Source organism: Macaca thibetana, chromosome 3 (genome assembly GCF_024542745.1).
Source record: "Macaca thibetana thibetana isolate TM-01 chromosome 3, ASM2454274v1, whole genome shotgun sequence".
NCBI classification, from domain to species: Eukaryota; Metazoa; Chordata; class Mammalia; order Primates; family Cercopithecidae; genus Macaca; species Macaca thibetana.
Window position 1 is genome coordinate 99,277,863 of NC_065580.1, and position 22,627 is coordinate 99,300,489.

Below are 22,627 nucleotides of genomic sequence, written 5' to 3' on the forward strand. Positions count from 1 at the left end.
TGATAGTTTCAAGAAGATTAGTGATCGTGTCAGAAGGCTGAAAGAAGATACAGCCAATTTGTATTCAGTTTCATGGCTGCCCATTTTACAGGCCTTTCTCCCCACCTTTTCAAAGAAAATGAGTAGCATAAAACAGAACATTAAAACTTAAAGTTGGCTTTGATGTGCCCTGGATTTTACAGAAGATCTAAGTAGAGAAAAGAAGGCAATACTTAGTAGAGAAAAGAATAGATACTTACTTACTTACTTACTTTATTTATTTATTTATTTTATTATTTGAGATGGAGTCTAGCTCCGTTGCCCAGGCTGGAGCGCAGTGATGCAGTCTCGGGTTACGGCAACTCTGCCCCCCCAGGTTCAAGCAATTCTCCTGCCTCAGCCTCCCAAGTAGCTGGGATTACAGGCACGGACCACCACACCTGGATGATTTTTTGGTATTTTTAGTAAAGACGGGTTTTGCCATGTTGGCCAGGCTGGTCTCAAACTCCTGACCTCAGGTGATTCACCCACCTCAGCCTCTCAAAGTGCTGGGATTATAGGCATGAACCACCGCGCCAGGCCTACGGCCTACCTAGGTACTTTAATTTGAATATTTCCAGGCCCCTCTCTTGAAATTCCTTACAGATAAAAGATAGGGTGGGGATGGAAGGCAAATCCTCCTCCCGACTCTTACTGACTAAGAAAAGGTTGAGTCTGTCTTCTAAAAAGGTTTATGTGAGTGTTATTGGAAAATTAAAGTGTTAAAGTCACTACCTAACTCAGGGCCCCACTATCATTGTTCTCCTATGAACAAGTGGAGTCTGTGCCTCTTCTCCCACCCCACGAGCCAAAGTCCATGTGCAAATCTACTAAGTCACCGAGAAGAGAATGTCAGGGCTAAAGCTTTTTATGTAATTGCTTTCGGAGAACTTCGTAGGGTTGGAGTTATTGAAAGATAACAGAATATAGTTTAAAACCATGTTAGGAAGCCAGTGGAAGAAAGCTGAGAGAAGTTCTCCAGCTGCTGTTGGTCAGGGAGAATTGGGCGATGGCCTGGATAACACTCCTGAGTTCTAGGGTCTGCCCGTACCTGCTGTGCGGATGAGAAGGTTGGCAGATCCTACCTGGACAGCACCTGTCCCCAGCTGAGAAGAGACATCTGCCTGTGGGTTTAACTAACTCTGCCCCTCCGCATGTGGCCCGGTGGCTGACACTGTCTCTGTGGCTCCTGAAAAGAAGTGACCCAGCCTCAAAACACATTGACTCAATGCCACAGAAATTACATAGTACATGGTCTGTTAGCACTTTCATACTTCCTCCTTGTTTCTTATTTAGTATTCTAGATGCAGTTGAGTGCCAGACTAGTCCCTAGGGCAGCAGAGAAAGCCTGGACTGGCCATCAGGAGGCATGGGTTCTAATACACCTTCAACCTTCAACTTGCCATGTGTCACAGTGGCTTTTAATCTTACTGGCTCTCAGTTTTCTAATCTGTGAAATGAAATATTCTTGGGCCAGGTGGGCTCCACATCTCTTTCAGTTATTAGATCCTACGGTAATAGAAAACTAAATTCTTTTGTTGTTGTTGTTGTTTTTTGAGACAAGGTCTTGCTCTGTTTCCCAGGCTAAAATGCAGGCTGCACTGCAGCCTTGACCTCTGGATCAAGCCATCCTCCCACATCAGCCTCCTGAGTAGCTTGGACTACAGGCATGTACCACCACACCTGGCTAATTTTTGTATGTTTTATAGAGACAGGTTTTGCCTTGTTGCCTAAGCTGGTCTCAAACTCCTAGGCTCAAGCAATCTTCCCACCTTAGCCCTCCAAAGTGCTGGGATTACAGGCATGAACCACCACGCCTGGCCTGAAAACTAGACTCTTAACTCTGCTATCGTCATTGCCATTCTTGAACCACAGAGTGGTTTGATGAACTTCATTAAGGACAGAGAGGATATGTCACAAAGACATTTTGTTATTTAGCTGAATTTTGATACCAGTCAATTTTAATACCACATGATAGTGGTCCTGTGCTGTCTCCTTCAAAGTAATAAAATAAATAACATAGATAAATGTCGTTTAGTCATGGTTTAGTTAACCTGGCTGTCAGGTTAAGGCAGGGTTTCTCAGCTGTGGCATTATTCACATTCTGGGCTGGATAATTATTTGCTGTGGGGCGAGGGGGCAGGTAGTCTGTCTTGTACATTGTAGAATGTTGTTTAGCAGCATCCCTACCCACTAGATGCCAGTACCACAGCACCCTCCTCCCACCCCAAGTTGTGACAATCAAAAGTGTCTCCAGATATTGCCAAATGTCACCCAAAGGGAAAAACTGCCCTCAGTTGAGAACCACTAGGTTAAGCCATGACCAGGTTAGGCCAGGGTTAACTACATAGATTTGATGTGTTACCATCTAAAAACACTAGTTAGCCCCAGAGCAATAGTACCATCTATTTAATTCAAGTTAGAACAATCTAACCTCATTCTAAAATCTCGACAGAAACAATCCCTTTAATCTATCATGTTACAGTGCATCGCAGGCAATGGACTCTACTGCATTTCGAGTTTTTTGGAAATAGGCAATATCATCTTTGTCTTGGTATTCTTACCGTGCACAGAGTAAACGCTTAGCAAATTATTGAAAGAATGAACAACTTGCTCCAAAACACCAGAGAAGTGCAGAATGAGGAGCTGCCATGCTCAGGCAGTCATTCTGCATGATTCTTATTCTACAGGAGGAAATGAAGCAAGTGTTTGCCAGTTGGAAGGGTAGAAGGAATCTTTGGGAGGGAGGCTGCCATTACCCTCGCTGAAGTGAAGCCAGGTTAAAAACCTCTTCTGGTTAAAAAAAAAAAAAAAAAAGGCCATGGAACATTTAATGACGAGCCTCAGTACATCACAGCCCACGCTGTACATCACCCAGGCTCCCTAAGGGGAAATAAGAGTAAAAGATTCAGTTGCTTTACGTCTTCTGTATTACTACATTGACGTATATTTTGGTGGCATGGGACTGTGAAATCTCAGATGTGCATCTGCCATGTTAATCTCCCTAACATGGGAGTCCTACTGTTTTTTCTGATGTGCCTGAAGAGTATGACTTTAAGTTGCATTTGAAATGTTTCACTCCATTGTCCTGACAAGTTAACTTTCTCAGAATACACAGAAACCACCTGTATGTGTCACTATAGATGCTAGTACTGCATTGAGTTTGTTTTCATGTTTGTTGTTTTATAGGTATTATTTGAATCACTGAATGCAAGCATTAGGTCTGATTCATGAGGTTTGTGGATTTCATCTGATATGACTTTGTAATCATTAAGTTCTGAAATGAACAAAGTTGATTTATTGTGAGAGTGTTCACCTCTTAGCTGGGTATTCGTCATTTAGGAGGAAATCCACCAGACTAGTGCTCCACCGTATCTTTCAGTCCCCACTCCCCATCCTCACCGGGGATGTCTTAGTTTCAGAATAGGTCTCCCCAATAGGTCCATTTATTGAGTTTGAATGGCAAGTGCTTTGGAAACACTCTGCCTTATCAGCACTCTACAAAATGTTCTCTGTCGTAGCATCCTTTTGATAATATAGTTAATTAACAACTGATGTTACAGAGATTTTAATTGTGAGATCAAAATTAAGCAAAGAGCAATGGAGTAGAAAGAGCACATTTGTAGGACTTACCATCTCTGCACATGAAACCAAGGCTCAAAATTAGGATTCAAAGAGAAGTGTAACTGTCATTTCAGAAGGTGGATTCATACAGCAATGAGTATCAGTTTCATCAGCATGGGTCATGAATACACATTCCTAGAGTCCCAGATTTCTATCTAATGATACATACTCTATCCTTAAATTTAAAAAACACAAATAGATCAAAATTTTAGAACCTGGGGTGAGAGAAGAAAGAGAGTTAGGAGAATGAGAATATGCCTCTGTTTCCATTTACTTTCCCTCTGTCTCTGTCTGTCCAATCTTCCACCCCAAGAACACCAAGGAAATCAATGTTGTAGACCCAGATTGAATTAAACATTTTTGAATAGAATGAATGAAAGCACTTAGATGCATTTTCTCTTGTTGGAAACTGATTTTAAAACTTTTTTTTTTTACTTTTGTTTAGGGAAACAGTTGGGGTTGGTTGCAGAACGGTATAATATTTATTTATTTCTTTGTTTACAAATTGAATTTTAGTACGTATCCCTCCTTCTTCCAGAAAGGATTTTAAGCTTCTAAATAATACAAATCAGTTCAGTTCATTTAAAAAATAGTCCTACTCATAGCAAATGTTATCCAACCATAATAAATTGAGTATTTGGCTATTGACAGTTGCCCTCCTTGGCAAAGTATGCAATATGTGGTGTCTCACCAAGGAAGCTTAATGATGATCTACTTCCCGTAGTGAATGGGCTTTGGAAGGCAATCAAAGGATACATTTTAGCAGAAAGAAAAAAGAAAGGGAAAAACTAGCAGGCACTGAATCAGTACCAAGGAAAACAATCCCTCCTCTACTTTAAAAAAGATTCACACTCAGATGGGCTTGGTCCCATCAGTTAGTCAGACCAGAACCAAGTGGTGAGCTCACTTTTTGGGGACATGTTGGAGGAAACGTTTCAATCCAAACCCAGAGTAGCAACATCTGCCTAGCAGGAGAAGCAGTCACTAAATGCAGAAGGCCCTTCCCCTGGTAAGTTGAGCTTCACCTTTGTGAGCTCTCCAGATACAGATATGCTCCTTAAGCATGATGCTGTTCATATGAAGTCAGGCTGGTTGGAACATGTCACAGAAATGGGAGAACTCCCCACTGCTAGACCTGCCATCACCATTTCCACTTGGCTTAGCGGTTGACACATTTGGTTAACCATTTTGTTAGCCTCTGGTTAACCACTTATGGTTTGAAAACCTTACAGAAGTGGGAAAATTTCCATACATAATCTTATGCATATAAAAACAACCCTATAGGATGCAATTCCTTCCTTATCTGCCACACCAAATCCACACCAAATCTTGCTGGCATATGGTGAAAAGAAGAACCCACTTGATAATACCCCTTTGGTGATTAATTTATCTGGAAACTAGGGTGGAGTGGACAATTCTCCAAAAAAAGGAATTGAGCTTCTTTTGAGTTTGGAATACTTTGACTCAATCTTGTATTCACTTCTCTTTTGGAATGATTCTGCCTTATCATTATACATTTATAAATACTAGTGCCCTTGGATCATGTATGTTTTCTACCTTCAGCTAGAGCTAACTTGTTTTCTTTCTTGATACTCTCACGCATCTTCTTTCTTTCTGTCTGTCCTTGTTTCTCACCTTTCTTCTTGCCTTCCCCATCTTGCTCTTTATCATCCACTATCTTTCTTTTAACCAAGAGGCTCTCCAGCTAAGTAGGTCACACCACAAAGAAAAGCAGGAGGTTCAAATTCCTTCCCTTTAGTGACTCCTAAGAGATCACTTAACATTTCTTCACAGGAATTTTCTACATCTCCAAAAGGTAGGGAATAATTTTTGTCACCTATTTCATAGTTTAATATCTGCAAGGTACTGATTTAGGGCAAGCTACTACATATTATTGTCAGTCCCTGGTGAGCAGTTGCTTAAAAGAAATTTGGAGTCAGAAAAGAAATTGCTTGAGCTGGAAAGGAAGACAGATCATGAAAATGATATCTTAAGCTTGTAAGAAGATAAATTTTTAGAGAGGCCATTTTCAATTAATAAATCAACCAGAAAGCTTTCTATTTGGCATTTTTAGAATGGTACTCAGTTGTGACAATGTGATTTAAAGAGATGGTTCCACACTTTCCACCCCACCACCCCCATTACTTGTGTTGTAGGCAGTAAAATAGTAGATTCAGATATCTGGTTCATTGAATTGTACACCATAAAGACAATAGAAATGGAGATGTAAAAAGATAGCTTAGCAAGGGCCAGTGATTCTACTGTCAAAAATGTGCCAAATAGGATGGATGTGGTGGCTCACACCTGTAATCCCAGCACCTTGGGAGGCCGAGGAAGGCTGATCACTAGAGGCCAGGAGTTCGAGACCAGCCTGGTCAACATGGTGAAATCCCATCTTTACTAAAAATACAAAAATTAGTTGGCATAGTTGCAAGTGCCTGTAATCCCAGCTACTTGGGAGGCTGAGGCATGAGACTTGCTTGAAACTGGGAGGTGGATGTTGCAGTGAGCCAAGATCATGCCACTGCATTCCAGCCTGGGTGATAGAGCAAGACTCTGTCTCAAAAAAAAAAAAATTGCCAAATAATTAATAATTGTCATATCACATGAAAAAAAAAACAAAGCAAAACTAGAAAAACTCTGAAACTAGAATAAAGCATAGAATGCTCAATATTTTCTAATACCTGATTATTACTGAAATTTTAACAATTTGGTTGAGAACCAGTATGATTTGGATGCATATCAGCTCAGAAGGAAGTTGTTCCTCATTTTTCAGTTGGAAATGCTGTGCACTGTCATCTTCTTGGGCATAATTCAAAAGCTCTTTTTAAGCATAACTTTCTAGACACACACACACACACACACACACACACACACACACAGAGCACCAGATTCTTAGTAGATTATGAATGACTCTTCTTTAAATGCCTTGAATGTAGACATGAAGGGGAAAGAAGAAAAGATTCTGTATTTTTTGTTCTGGCTTTCTTGAGCACAGCTTTCTTCTCCTTGGTGTGGTTTACCTGAAATACTGAAGACCATGCTCTTATCAGTGATGACTGGCCTCCATCCTGTGTCCCTCAGAGGCTTCTACAGGTCTGGCTCAGGGAGACCAGGCAGTGGACAAATGGCATCATGGATTCTCATTGTGCTCAGAGTCCAGGAGCTATTTATAAATGGGCTGTTTGGGTGGTCAGGTGACTGCTGGGTTGGGTACCATATGATCCAGACCACTCACAGGCAGACCTCCTCTTTAGCAGGATGGTAGAACTGTCACAGCAAGTTGATTTGGCTATTGGTCCGATGACTTTGGACCACTAATAGAAAGTCCAAAAAGGAAGTAAGGCAGCTGCTTAAGAATCAGAGAGTATTGCAATCCCTCTCTCTCTTGCTTCCCCTGACCCCCACTGACTTCTCCTCCCTCTCACCACTCCTCTCATATCAGTGGTGAGTACTGGGGGCCCCCACACTTTGAGGTCTCAGGCAGGGGTGAGATTCAGAGGCAACAGATAGCAAGCAGGACCCAAATACACCATCACTCTTTTCCCAAGGAGAAAAAGCAGGACTGGACGCCCACAGAGCACATTAGACAGTCTCAGATATGGATACCAAGGGACGAGACAATCTAAACTTCCATACAATCAACTTACCCTATCATTAGAAAAACCAGGAGACTTCTTACTAGAAAAAGTTTGAGGCCCTGTTGGCCAGAACACCAAATGTCTACAACAGGGGCCCAATGGTACACATCTTGCTATTTCCCAACAACTGGAGGGAAGCCAGATGACAGCTGTCTAGAAGGGCAGACATGTGTTGGGAGAAGCTTCCATCTCCAGTCCCCTAAGGGCTTTTTAGTCAAATTTCAGATTCAAAAGTTTAAGCATCAGTTATTGAGATGCCCTCTGGGAATGGAGCAAGGGGCAGTGTCCATCAAGCGAGCCGAGCATAGCCACCCTCCCAGAGGCGTGGGGGAGGATCTGCTAGAGAGCTGGGTGATGTGGTAGCGATTGGCTGTCCCACCCAAGCAGCACACTGCCAAATCCTGCACCTCCTGCAGCACGCACTGCAAAGGGACTGTCGTCACGATCGTCACCAAGCACATACCCAATGACTACTATGCATTGAAAAGGTGCCATTTATGTAGCTAGAGTTGCCCTCTGTCCATCTTGCTTGGGATTTGGGGACGTGTAGCATTGAAGAGAAATCCTTTCCATCACTATTCATTGCACCCCTTTTTGCCAAATAATTAGGTCACCCACTCAGGAAAGGCCCTGTGATACACATGTGGAGTAAAGTTTGCTGTGGGAACTTGAACTCCGAATTTCCTGACTTCTGTGCAATTAAAACCCCAAAGTTAATGCTGCATTAGCACGCATTTTCCATGGTGGGTTATAAATGCAAAGTTCTATGTTTCATATGTATTTTTCTAACATATGTTACTGCCTGTGTTTCTGATTAAAAGTTCATCCAAAATAAAATAACAAGGGATTACTTTTTTCCAATAGAACTTTCTTCTTCTATAAAAGCTGGAAATAAGCCCTCACCTAAAGTTACCCAGGTTTGCAGGTGCTGAGATATTAGAGGTGAGTAGTGTTTGTTAGCAAGACAAAGGGCATTATTCTCCCTGCAGTCACTACCAGAAAGTGTTCTTTCTGTAAAGAAAATTATAGGCCACAGCTTCAAAGATATTACAAAATTAGGCACTACTACTGGAGACTTTCAGGCAGCAGGCAGGCTGGCAATCAACAAATATTTATTCTACATCCATTGTGCATTTAGTGACTTTAAAATTCCCAGGGAAACTAGGATATAATATTTTCTAGATTCAAATTAGTACCTGAGGTTATGCCGTAATGCTTAAGGAGCTCAGTGGCCGGAAAGGAACAGGGGATCTATAATATCTCACCTGAGTATGGGGATATTAATGGAATAAGAAAATCAGACCCCCAAAAAGGCTTTTTAAAGCTGAACTTGTCAGGGCATTTCTTCCCTTTAGATATCCTTTAAGAGACACCCAGCCTTCATTCCCTACATGTGCACACACACACACACTCTGTCACCACCACCACTGTCTCTGCCCAGAAATTGAACCCAACTAAATGGATCAATTCATCAGATTTTGTTAAAAAACTAATGAACACTTTTTAGAAATCATCAAACATGCCAAGATGTGTATATAGGGATGTTCATCCCAGTGTTATAGAGGAAAAATAGAAACAGCATGCCTGCCCATCAATTCAGAATTGAGATACTCCCCTAGAGAAAAATCCAACACTATTAGATGTGATGTTTAGATCTTTGGTGGGGGCAGGCAGGTGAGGGATCTGGACTTGTATGGCTCACATCATGGCCCTGCAGAGAACAGGACTCACTCTCTTGAGTTCTCTAATCTAGTTTTATTGATACAGCAGAAAAATCACATCAGCTATTTTGATGTCTGCATTGCATAATGATGCTTTATGAAGTCAAAATCCCCACACCCTTCTGTTACATATATGTTAGCACCAAGCTATATATTTTCTAAGCTGCTTTGGATAGTAGATGCTTTTTGTTTTGTTTTTGTTAACCAAGCATAAGATGTTATACTGATTCCTGTTAAATTTCTCATTAGACAAGATCTTTGCGGATACTGATTCTTCGTCCAGTGTGTTAAACACTCTCAACTAGCTTTGTATTATACACAGTTGGATGGCTGTGGCTTCTGCATTTTCTCTTTGGTTCTAAGCCAGCTGGTAGATAATAGAATTGTAAGAAAAGGAGGGTACCAGTATCTGGCAGAGGAGCCAAATTCTGAGGCAAATACTAAAAGCCTGGCATTGACTTTAGCCATTCTAGGGCAAATATCTTTTTGGTGTTCATTGTTTCATAATACAGTGTTTCACATAAGGTGACATCAAAATAAATAGCAGTAAGTCTCAGATGAAGTCAAGCGTTCTATATCAGCCCACTGTCAGAAGAGGTTCTCATTTTGCTTTACTTTTTAAAACATTTTTAAATTGAGATAGAATCCACATAAAATAAAATTAACTGGTTTTTTGTTTGTTTGTTTGTTTGTTTTGCTCTATTGCCCAGGCTGGAGTGCAGTAGCACGACCTCGGCTCACTGCCACCTCCACCTTCTGGGATTCAAGCAATTCTCCTGCCTCAGCCTCCCAAGTAGCTGGGATTATGGGCGCGCATCACCACATCCTGCTAATTTTTATATTTTTAGTGGAGACAGGGTTTCACCACGTTGGCCAGGCTGGTCTCAAACTCCTGACCTCAAGTGATCTGCCTGCCTTGACCTCCCAAAGTGCTGGGATTACAGGCATGAGCCACCGCACCCACCCGGCCCAAATTAACCATTTTAAGGTGTGCATTTTTGTGCCATTTAGTACATTCGACATGTTGTGCAACTATCATCTTTGTCTAGTTCCAAAATATTTTCATCATCTCAAAAGGAAACCCTGGGACCGTTAAGCAGTGACGTGATCCTTCCCTCAGCCTCCAGCAATAAGTAGTCTGTTTTTTTGTCTCTATGATTTAAGTATTTCTAGGTATTTTATGTAAATGTAATCATACAAAATGTGACCTTTTGTGTCTGGCTTGTTTCGTTTAGTATAATGCTTTTGGGATTCATCTATGTTGTAGGATATATCCGTGTTTCATTCCTCTGTATGGACAAATAATATTCATTATGCTTTATTTTTCATCAAAAGCTGATTATTAACCTCACCCCTACCCACCCACTCCTCATCCACAAAACAACTCTACTCAGTTCCATCGACTCTGCTGTATATCTTTATGGTTTACACAGATTCTCATCTCATTATGTACCCCCATTTCACAGAAGAGGAATTTGAAGCTTAAGGTGAATACCCAACATCCTGGAGCCAGGCTTTAAAAGCAAGACTTCTCACTCTAAGTCTTCTGTTGTTTTTCTGAAGTTCTCTGCAATGATAACTTTTCTTTCTTTGTTTTAGACATTCACCCAACTCATTTCTCCAACACATTTCTTTACTTAGTAAACCTCAGCTTGGATCCTTTCTCTGATGAAATGGGGAATGAAGAATCCTGCCCTCCTTTGTTAGATAGATGAAGGCACATGGCGCTAAGTGGTTTACTTCTCTAAGGACCTAGAGCTGCCTTATAATAGAGCTAAGACTAGCTCTGGCTCTCAGAATAGCAGTTTGTTCTAAAAGTTGCCAAAATGCACAGCCTCTTAAAATGCTCACCCTCCTGCTGAATTATAAAAGACAATCACTGAAATATAAGAGACACAGGGAATTGGTATCTGAAATAAAATAATTCTATAAATGTGCATTCATTAATTTCTTCATTCAGCAAGAATAAATTAAAAGCTCACTCTTACAGAACTGTAATTAATATATGATTTAGATATTAATATGAAAAAGGCTGGCAGGGAAATTGCTAAGATTTGTCTCTGGGGTTTGACTTTTTAGACATCAAAGTGCAATGTATCACCTAGCAGTTAGGTCTGATCAAGCACCAAATTCTTCTTCTTGCTTACATGAGATCTGCGGAAGTTCCACTTTTCTGAAATACCATCCTTACTCATGAGCTAGCATGGTACTTCATCCTGTGATACTCCGTGCATCATTTGCCAATGGACCAGAGTATTGATTTATATATAATACAACTCCTTTGTGTTTACTAATTATATCCTTTCTAATATCTTCAGTTAATAAGTTTGAATGATGTAATGTGACAAATGAAAGGAATATTTATTTTTCCAGGTCTTATGGAATCCTTTTCCTCCTGGGTAATGTTTCCTTCCAACCTGGCGGACTTATTTGAAGTTTTATTAGCAAACCAAAATCTAAATCAGAATACTTAAATTGTGGAACCATCAAAACTGAATTACCTTATGAAAGGTTTTAAAGGAACAGATTTTATTCCAAGTGATTAAGCCAAATATGATCTTAGTTAATCCCGTGCACAGCACAGAACAGTTTTTCTGTCTATTGCCACATCTCCAAGTTTTGAAAGCATTTGGGGATCTAAGCTGGCCATTTATAGTTGTTAAAGTCAGTGGATAAATATCAATTTGGGCTTCTTTAGTAATTCAGAAAGAATTTCAGAAATCTTTGATACCTAGAGGAAGTCGGTAATCATTGCTATTAAAAGCAATGAAGTGAAGGCTTCATGCAGTGAAGGCTTTTGGTCTCAAACCACTGACTGGACCATTCAGAAGCCTGTGTTGACTGCTTTTGTGGATCAACTGTGTTTGGAAAGTGAAAAAAAAAAAGAGAGAAATTACAGTAATGCTTTGGAAAGGCTACAGAGGACAATTATTTTGTATTCAAAAGGAAATATGAATTCAGATTTTGTCATATTTGTATGTAGACAGCCTCTTACTTCTGTGGTCAACCCAGAAACACTACCTTTTGATATTTTCACATTTTTTTTCTGGAGCAAAAACCAACAGCCATTTATAATTAAACCCTTTCTGGAAAGAATACTCCAACCTTCCTCACTCTCACTCAATTGAATTTCAATTAATGTTTAATAATTCGGCTTGGCTTTCAGAGTCTATAAAGCATAAGCAGTCAGCCTTGTCGAAGATGGAGAAGTGATGTTTTCACAGTTCCACAAATGTTTCTAATTGGCATGAGCCACTTGCTAATGGGAGATAAATTGCCCTGGGTGGGTGTGGGTGGGTGTGCTGTGTGTGTGCACACTCACGCAGGCACACAAGCATGCATGCTTGTGGCGGTAATGACGTGTGGGTGTACCCAGGCTTCACCCGACATGCCATGATGCAAACTTGAGCTAAACGGGAAATTAAAGAGGGACCAGGGCTGGGCCATGACAGCAGTGGCCACACTGGGATGGGAGGAGGTGGACAGTTGGTTCCTTACCAAGAACCCGGCAGCAGGCCCACCCTCCCATCACAGACAGTGGACAGGAGCTTAGAAAATACATGGACCAAATGAAAATGACCCCTTTCGACTGAAACTAGCTGTGCGTCAGGCTTCTCGCCGCCTCTCCTAATTTTCTCTCATATAAATGAACATGGTAAGAAGATGACAGAAAGTTGACAAGAATCATATTTCTTTCTTTCTTGCAGTCATGTCAGTAATAGCCCTGGGTTTTATAGCTGAAAAATATATGTATATTTACTCATTAATTTTCCTCTCTCTTGGCATTAGGTGGAATGCTGCCTTTTCTTGGTATTAGGTGGAATGTTATTTAAAACAAGACACAGTTCAACTTCAAAAAGAAAAATCATTCTGCAAAATACAGCCTAGACCCATTTACTGGTCATTTATCATCCCTAAGAGAGTGGAGTAGAAATTTCTATATTTGGGAGATTTGAATGATTTACAGTGCAACTGCGGCTCTTGTTGGCACCAGGATCCAGGGACGCAGTAGGCTCCTTAGGACTTTGAGGAGTGTCCCAAACTGTTTTGAAATGACACGGAGAATATTCAATGTGGTATATGCAGAGCAGCTGGATAATCACTTATCTTCACTGCATTCACACAAGCTGCTGCTCAGAGGGTAGACTCAACCCAGAGGCCTGTGATTTTCTGAGGGGTGATCAAAAGTCTTCATCTCCACATCTAAATGTGTATTTCTTCTCTCTGGTGTTTTAAAAAACTTGGCTTTATGCATCTTCCATTTCCTTCAAATAGTGGGCAAATAACAATGTGCCTATTATGGTACTTGGCACATAGTTGAAGCCCAATAAACATTTGTTGAGTAAATAAATAGTTAAGTAGAATGTTATAAGCATTGCTAGCATTATTGTGTTGGCCTGAACAGTACAAGAATAGACTTGAGGCAATCAAGTAATTTCCCTTAACAGTATAAGCTAATTATTTGAGAGATGAAGATCTGGTGCATCATATTTATTTGTCAGGTTCCATTTGCTCCTAATTAAAGGTGGAAAAGTTGCTTGTAGCTTTGAAGGGATGGCACAATGACCCACTCCTACATAGATTTTTTATTTTCCTTGCCAAATTTTCAAGGAAAATACATCAAGATAAAATTAACAGGCATTCCTCTTACTTACTTCTGTTTTCTTTTCTCTGTTACTGTTTTCTAAAGGGCAGGCAAGGTGTGGAGCAGGAAACTGTTTTGACTGTATTTTTACAGCCCATCTGCCTACATGACTTCTGTAGTTGATTCTGCTAACCTTGGTTGACTAATAAAATCATCCTCCCACATAAATAGCAGATACAGTGATCCAAGATTAAAATGCTGCATTTATCATAAGTCTCAGAAAGTTTAATTCATTCATTCCTTCATTCATTCCACAAATATGAATTCAGCGTATCATATGTATCAGGCTCTGTGCTAAAGCTGTGAATTTAACACTTAGCAAATTCTAACATGGTTTCTGCTCTAAGCTTACAATCTGAGATGGTTGATGAATATTAATTAATCATACTAAAAGTATATAGCTACAAACTAAATTATTTTTTAAAAGAAATATGGTTCTACTAGGATCATATAACAGGAACTGATTTACACTAGGAAACCAGGGAGAAGTTTACTAAGGAGAAGGCTGGACTGAAGAAAGGGAATGTCTGAAGAAAGGGAAAGAGCATCCTAGGCAAGAAGATTGTGAAACACGAAGGCCCCATATCTAGGGGTGCATGATGCACTGAAAGTTGGTCAGTGTGGCTGGCTGGGAAGAGAAAGGGCTGATGGGAAGGCAGGCCCATGCCCTGCAGGGACCACAGCTAGGCCATATTAAGGGCTTTGACCTTCATCCCCTGAGCATTAGACAGACTTACAAGGGTTAAAGCCAAGGGTGAGGAAGTAGAGGCAGGGAGAACGGATGCATGGCCCTTATCATGTCTGTGTTTTGGATTGGGGAAATGTAAGTATCAATTCTTCACAAATACAAGGGAGATGAAGATGCTGAACCCTGGATAATCCTTTCTTTGCTGCAGATGAAGTTCCTGGAAATTCTTTACCATCCATTCTCTCTTCCACTAAATTTCAGAAAGAGCGCATCCAGGTCCCTAGCTGTGTGCTGAGTAACACTTGCACGTGGCCATTGCTGGACCATGCAGCAATAACTTCTCCTCTTGTCAGCTCTTCTAGCCCCTTCTCACTCTTTCTGCTTTTCCTTTTGATGATGGGGCGGTGGCAAAACACAGTACATTTCTGTTTTTGGCAAAGTGTGAATGGCATGGCTTGTGGCACCTTCTCTCCTGGTTTAGAGAACAAGCTTTGGAGGTAGAGTGGCTTTGCCTCTCGTTTAGCCTTACATGGTTGTTCTGAGGATTAGGTGGCTTGATATTTGTAAAACATATAGAACAAGAACTGGCACATAGCAAGTACTTAGCTAATGATAGCCATTATTATTACCTATTTTGTGGATATATTGCTAAAGGGACAAAAAGCAGGATACAAAACTATGTATTAAAAGGGCTTGCACAAATGTATCCTAATAAATGCAAAGCAAATGTCTGAGGATATGTGGTGGTTACATCTGAGGAATGGGACTGGGGTTTAGGGGAGAAGGCTAGGCAAGTGGCTTTTACTTTTTCATCTAATATTGTTGTAGTAATTGATTTTTTATTATAAAAAGTATACTTTTATAGTAATGAAATTACAAGGGATAGTTTAGAAAAGTCCATCCATACTTTCCATCATGTCAGTTTTTTTAAAAGGCATGATGATTTCAACATAACCTCTTTTCATATTTTTTCATCCTTAAATTCAGAGATATCATCTAAAAACTTTTCTTAGGGTAAAGAAACATGTATCTAAATCCCAGCAATTTCCCGGATTTTCATTTCTTTGCTATGCCATAGTCAAATAAAAGTTTTTATAATTACATGCTATTTTAATTCCACAGTTATAAAATTATTCTAGTTATTCTTTCATCTCTCCATATACATATATAGAGTTGTCTGGAATGCTGTTCACCCACCAGATATAAACAACACGTTTGGCTTCATTGTTGCTGACTTCATTGCAAAGCATTGCTTAAATTTTTATAATAAGCATTTTTATAAAAACAATGAAATCATTGCTCAAAATTGGAGATGAGAAGTGTTAGTTCACTCTTCTGTTTAGAAGTAAACATGGCCGGGCATGGTGGCTCACGCCTGTAATCCCAGCACTTTGGGAGGCCGAGGCAGGCAGATCACGAGGTCAAAAGATGGAGACCATCCCGGCCAATATGGTGAAACCCTGTCTCTACAAAAATTAGCTGGGCATGGTGGCACACGCCTGTAGTCCCAGCTACTCGGGGGGGTGAGGCAGGAGAATCGCTTGAACCCAACAGGTGGAGGTTGCAGTGAGATCGTGCCACTGCACTCCAGCCTGGCAACAGAGCAAGACTCCATCTAAAAAAAAAGAAAAAAAAAAAAAAGGAAACACAATACCCAGCACCCAGCATCTCATCTTTTCCAGACATTTAGGATGCTGAACTGCTTCAGGATTATGAAGTTGAGTAGCTGTTGTGCAGTATCTGTTGCTCATGAAAGAGGCGAGAAGTGGACTATGTGGTTACTGAATCAGGATGCGAAAATATTTGAAATGATGATCTCATATTAACATACAATCTACCATCCTTTCCTCTTGTTTTTTATTTATTTTTTTCTTAGCAGGTAGAGGCTTTTTATGTTTAACTAAGGATTTTGATTAATTGAATTGGTATTTTTCAATAGTGTATGTAACCGGTTGAGAATCATTAATATTGTACAATGTTAGCACATGGTAGCTTTGATCATCATTTAAATACAACTGTTTCCTTGCCCAGCAATTATACACCACTATCATGGATCAGATAAGAACATAAATCTGGAGAGAACTTTGAGTCCCCTGGTAAATACTTCATGAAGCCAATGGGAGCTTGCCAATTAGACAATCATCTCTGCATAAGATATATTTCCAACGAGTAACTGCATTATACAGTCCTTAGCATATTGTGCCCCTCGGGATATGATGATAATTGACTGTGTCACAGAAGAAACAATTTGAAGAAACTGGGACTAAGCTGATTATCAACTGAACCTTTAGAACAGGGTTAGCAAATGATGGCCCAAGGGCCAAATCTGGCCCGCTGCCTAATTTTGTCCAGTGCATGAACTAAGAATGGTTTTTACGTTTTAAGTGACTGGGGAAAAAGAATCAAAAGTAGAATAACATTTCATGACATGTAAAAATTATATGAAATTCAGATTTCCTGTCCCTGAAGTTGTATTAGAACATAGCAGATTCATTCATTTACACATTGTCTGCAGCTGCTTTTGCACCACAGTTTCAGAGTTGAGTAGTTGAGACAGAGAAGATAAGAGAAGAAAATATTGACTGTCTGACTCTTTATAGAAAAAGTTTGCTGACCCTTCCTTTAGACTCAGGTACAAGTTATTTGTGTGCATGTCTGCTTATGAATGGATAATGCTTCTGTGTTAGAAATATATCTGGCCGGTTGATGTGGCCATCAAAGGAGGTACTATACTCCATATTCTTCTATTTTCCTCACTCCCTTCTCAAAGTCAAAAGAAAGCTATTGAGTGAGAAAAATTAGAGTACTGGAAGGGACCATAAGAAAGATATTGGTAACAGAAAATACCTACACATTACCTCCAAAGCTCATAAATTACTAACTCTAATTTTAAGCCCTAAAATCAGATTAGTTCTCTACATTTTAAATTTTGAAATTATTTATTCTCTGTGTCTGAGAAATCTTTTGAGAAGCAAGAGCATTTGTTCTTGTGACTCTTACAAAATACAGTGGCTGGCCGGGCGCAGTGGCTCACGCCTGTAATCCCAGCACTTTGGGAGGCCAAGGTGGATGGATCACGAGGTCAGGAGTTCAAGACCAGCCTGGTCAAGATGGTGAAAGCCCATCTCTACTAAAAATACAAAAATTAGCTTGGCATGGCGGCAGGTGCCTGTAATCCCAGCTACTCAGAAGGCTGAGGCAGAGAATTGCTTGAAGCCAGGAGGCAGAGGTTGCAGTGAGCCGAGATCGCACCACTGCACTCTAGCCTGAGTGACAGAGTGAGACTCCATCTCAAAAAAAAAAAAAAAAATTAAAAAACAAAATACAGTGGCACACCAGATGGAGGCTCTTTGTTCAATGGCATTATCATATTGAATGGTGCTCTTTGGTGTATGCTTGCATTCAGTTGTAGATACGATATAATGCATGATTGGATAATAGGAAATACCTTTTAGTAGAATGTGTAATTCTTGATAGGATATCCTGTCCATTGGCTTTGACAGTTGAATTAACCTATTTGGCTGACATGGACCCTCCTAATGACCACAATATGTAAGAAAATATGAAATTAATACAAAAGCTATCTTGTACTGGTAGCAAGATAGCTACTGGTAGGAAACATTAACAATAGTATCTAAAATATAGAATTGAAAATGTGAGTCATTTTGCTTTTAAATCTCTATCATATACATGACTGACTTCAGTTGTTCCCTCTCCTCCCTTTTGTTCTGTTTCAGAGGTTGAAGGCTGCACTGACTCACCACCCTGCTGCCATGTCAAATGGGAACATGAACACCATGGGACACATGATGGAGATGATGGGCTCCCGGCAGGACCAGACGCCACACCATCACATGCACTCGCACCCACATCAGCACCAGACACTGCCACCCCACCACCCTTACCCACACCAGCACCAGCACCCAGCGCACCATCCTCACCCTCAACCCCATCACCAGCAGAACCATCCACATCACCACTCCCATTCCCACCTTCATGCACACCCAGCACATCACCAGACCTCGCCACATCCGCCCCTGCACACCGGCAACCAAGCACAGGTAGACCTTTTCTGTGATCTCTTTCCCCTTCTTATTCTCTTTCTTAACAGTGCAAGCTCTAATGCTGGGGTCATTTGCAGCAATCTTGTTTGACAAGCCCAGGTGTTCTATCTCACATTCTAGGGAGCTCTGTTTATCTCCTAGGAGGCAACCCTTACCCATAAGACCCTACCAGATCATAATTCCTATAAATAATATACTAAATAATATCAGGTCTAGTCTCTAAGGGCAAGTATAAACTTTAAGTTCTCCAAAATCTATTTCTGCAGTGTGTCAGAAAGTTAGCCCCTCCCAAAAGTAATATGAATTGATGGATTAGGAAGAACTTAAATTTGTGAAGAAAGATGTGAATTAAGAATGAGAAAAACAAGTTAATTCTAACCCTGGTTCTAGCTGCTGTTTTAAAACATCATAGAGACTGAATTTTGTCACCTGTAAAATGGAAGTTAAATACAACAGGCAATCTTCTGAGTAACAGTGAATGTTAAAAAATCTAAAGACTAACAATTCAAGGCAGACAAAGAAGCTCCATCACGGATGCTAGGGCATAAGGTGCTGTGTAAATGGTGAAGAGAGGTGACTCATCCCCCTGAATGAGAAATGCGTTGGAGGGAACAGAAAGAGAGCCAAGTTCTGTAGATGATCAGACCAAGAGAAAGGCCAAATCCCAGTGGGGGAGAGTCACAAGGAGTGGCTGTAAAGAAAGCCAGCATTTAGACAAAACTGAAAGAGGGTTGGGGGACCAGGCAGACATTATGTCACCCACGGCCAAGAAGAGAGGCGAGTCCTGTACTGGAGTGAGTTTTAGTAAGTGGATGAAGGGCATGTCCAGGAGCATGGCTGGGCCTAGACACTTTGGATCCTCAAGCAGAATGACCTTCATCCATACCCTCCACCCAGTCCACACTGCCAGCTTCCAACCAGCTGGATCAGAAGGGTGTCGGAAGCATGGAACCATCAAATAACACTTATTCACCGTCTCCTCTGTCATCTGCCCCTGGAGACGAGACCTTACACCAGGCAGCTTTTTGAACTCTTGAGCCCCCCTCCATTAACGTGCACCAAACCTGGACAGCCATCCACAGAATGGATCAGGCACAAGCAACTCTCTAAGCTATTTATTAGATAAACTGTCTTTTGCAAGGTCCTTAGAGGTGTTCTACATTGTGAATAAGAATCGAGCATTAGAGTGAGATAACCTTAACTTTTTTCCTGGCTTCCTCACTGTGTGATTGTGAACAGAAACGATTAACCTCTCCAACCCTCAGTTTTTCCATCTGTAAAATGGGGCTGGGTAATAGTAGACTAAACTCTAGGCTCTTATGAGTATTAAATAAGAGAATCTCTGTAAAGCCCTTGGCACAGTGTTCAAAATATGTTATTCCAAACCAAAATAATAGAAGTTTAGCAAATTGTATAGCAATCAAACGTTACCCAGAGAACCTTTTTGGTCACATTTTTAGTCAAATGCCATACTAGAACATGTATTTAGAAAGGAAAAAAAAAAAAAAAACTACAAAGTCAACGATGGTCAAATTGATTCACATAGGTACCTAGTTTATAAGGAAACAAGAACATCAAGGTTTGGTCACCTTTGTGGGCAAGTTATTTCACAGGCAAGTTATATAACAATTCTTTGAATATAAAAGCCATTCACTAGCTAATTACCAATTAGCCAGTTGCCCTCTGTTTCAAGTCAGTAAGTGGCCAATTGTATATGCAATTAGTTAATTGCTATTATAATTAGCTTCATGAACAGTTACTTCTTTTAATTGTATACTAAAAAGAAAGAGCCCAGGTTGGTCTTGCTAAAATTTGAACCAGATCATTTAGGCAGTATCCCAAAACACCACTTTTAAATTGTATTAACTTGGCTGATTACTGAGATCTTGCCATTTTTCTTAATTGTATGATTATCTGAAAGTAGGAATAGAATCCTTGAACTCTGAGATTCTAAGATGATTTGGAATAAATTCTGCCTTTTTGAAATTATAATTGATTACTTTCGATCACAATTTTCAGAGCATCTATGCCAAGAGAATTCTGCTTTAAAAATAAAATTACAAGCAACAATAATTACCAGTTACACAGATTCTGGTTTTAGGAATGTATTTGCATTTTCTCCTGGCTTCTTGTGCTCCTCCTGCATGTAAGGATGTGATAGTAGAGTGCTGGTTTCAAGGAATTTCTCTTAACCAATCCTGAACCTACATTACACCTGAAACCACGTCACTTATGCCTTTGGGTGAAGACACACGAAAAGTGTCATGGGTTACACTGATTAAACTTAGGGTAGGTGGATACAGAATTGAAAGATAAGTCCCTGCAATGGAGATGTGAAAACATTTTTTTCCTCTTTGAGGGTTTTGTCTGGGGCTGGCAATAAGAGATCATAATTCACAAAAGGAAACAGTTAAAGGCAAAAATATCCAAGCAGTTAGCACATTCCCTCTTAATGCTTTTCTTTGCAGTAGTTAGCTCAGGAATTACCATCCGAAATGGCAAGTGGTAAGCCTTTGCCAATAACAAGGATGATGTCTTCACTAGCAATTCTGATGAGTAAGACCTTACACAGTTAATTTATTTTGTTATTCTTCTATAATCAGGAGGAAAATAGTCACCAACAAACAGTTCTAGAAAATGTCTTTGCTGGCCGGGTGTGGTGGCTCACGCCTGTAATCTCAGCATTTTGGGAGGCCGAGGCGGGTGGATCACGAGGTCAGGAGTTCAAGACCAGCCTGGCCAAGATGGTGAAACCCCGTCTCAACTAAAAACTACAAAAATTAGCCAGGCACAGTGGCAGGTGCCTGTAATCCCAGCTACTTGGATGACTGAGGCAGGAGAATTGCCTGAACCCAGGCAGCAGAGGTTGCAGTGAGCTGAGATCATGCCACTGCACTCCAGCCTGGGTGACAGAGAGAGACTCCATCTCAAGAAAAAAAGAAAATGTCTTTGCTTTACATAAAATTACTGAGATGCAGTTCAACCTTAACCCTGGGCCTGATTCTTTTACAGTTAGTCATAGAAGGTTTGATAGAGTTTTGGATTAAAATATATCACCATCAGTCAACTGATGTCAACCAGTAGCCATTATTAGTGCAATTACAGTCATTCTGATTGATTTCAATCATAGTGCTGGAATGTGGTAGAAAAGATTGTTGGGCTTCATTTTTAAAACTTTTGGCCTGTTACTTCTGCAGGTTAAATGTCTCTTGTAAAACAACTTTATAGGTATTACAGTCATAAACCTGAGTGACTGAGAAATGGGAGAGGAAAAAAAAAACCGCCTTTTATTGAGAATGAAGAAGGAGGAAGGAATGAAGTGCATGAGGGAAAGCATTAGGTGTCCAGACATATAAAGAGTCAGTCGTAGAAATTTCACAAGGTGCCGTGTGTCTGCCTTATGAATAGAAAAAAAGCTGTATGTGTGGAGGTCTCTAAGCCTTAGATGTTGCTGAGTCTCACACAGACCTTGCAAGAACTCTATAAGCATAGTAAAATTTTTTAATAAAGTGCTTTGCCACTCTTAGGATTTCCTTCTAATGTAAGTGTATGGTAATGCACAAGCAACTCTCACTATCTCATACACACAGCGTGTGACAGGGCTCAGTGCTGCTTCAGGCATCGATTTAACGCTTTCAAAGGCCCAGCTTCCCAATCACCTAGAAAGCTCTCCTGGATCTCCTTTCACCCTGGTGAGCCCTCTGAGGGGCAGGCAGGCCCAGGTGGAGTGTGCAGGTCCGGCTAGTCCTCTGCATTAAGAACTGTGAAAGAGTCACAATAGGATTTCACCTGCCTTCCTGGCTTCATGGGCTTCTTTTGATAGGAGCCACAGTGGCAACGATGTCCCAGAGGTATGTTAGCAACACAACTTTACCACTATTAGAATGAAAGGAGCCCACAACCTGCTCAGAGGTTTTCTGCAGATGACAGTTGAGTCATCCATATTGTGATAATAACCCTGACCTTTCTGTTTTCACCCTGTAGCCATACATTGGCTATTTTAAAGTTGTTTGTTTTTGTTTTTGTTTTTTAGAGACAAGGTCTTGCTGTGTTGCCCAGGCTGGAGTGCAGTGGCACAATCATAGCTCATGGCAACCTCGACCTCCTGGGCTCAAGCAAGCTTCCCACCTCAGCCTCCTGAGTAGTTAGAACTGCAGGCATGCACCACCATACCTGGCTAATTTTTCCATTTTTTTTGTAGACACAGGGTCTTGCTATGTTGCCCA

At 40.6% G+C, this 22,627-nt stretch overlaps 1 protein-coding gene across 4 annotated transcripts in view; it reads left to right on the top strand.

Annotated features, from left to right (window-relative positions):
* Positions 1-22,627, top strand: part of CREB5 (cAMP responsive element binding protein 5) — a 416,185-nt gene that overhangs the window by 376,376 nt on the left and 17,182 nt on the right. For all 4 annotated transcript variants that reach the window (XM_050783192.1, XM_050783193.1, XM_050783194.1 and 1 more), the window contains one exon: positions 18,075-18,398. In XM_050783192.1, coding sequence (XP_050639149.1) covers positions 18,075-18,398 — 324 coding nt within the window. The remainder of the gene's footprint in view (positions 1-18,074; positions 18,399-22,627) is intronic.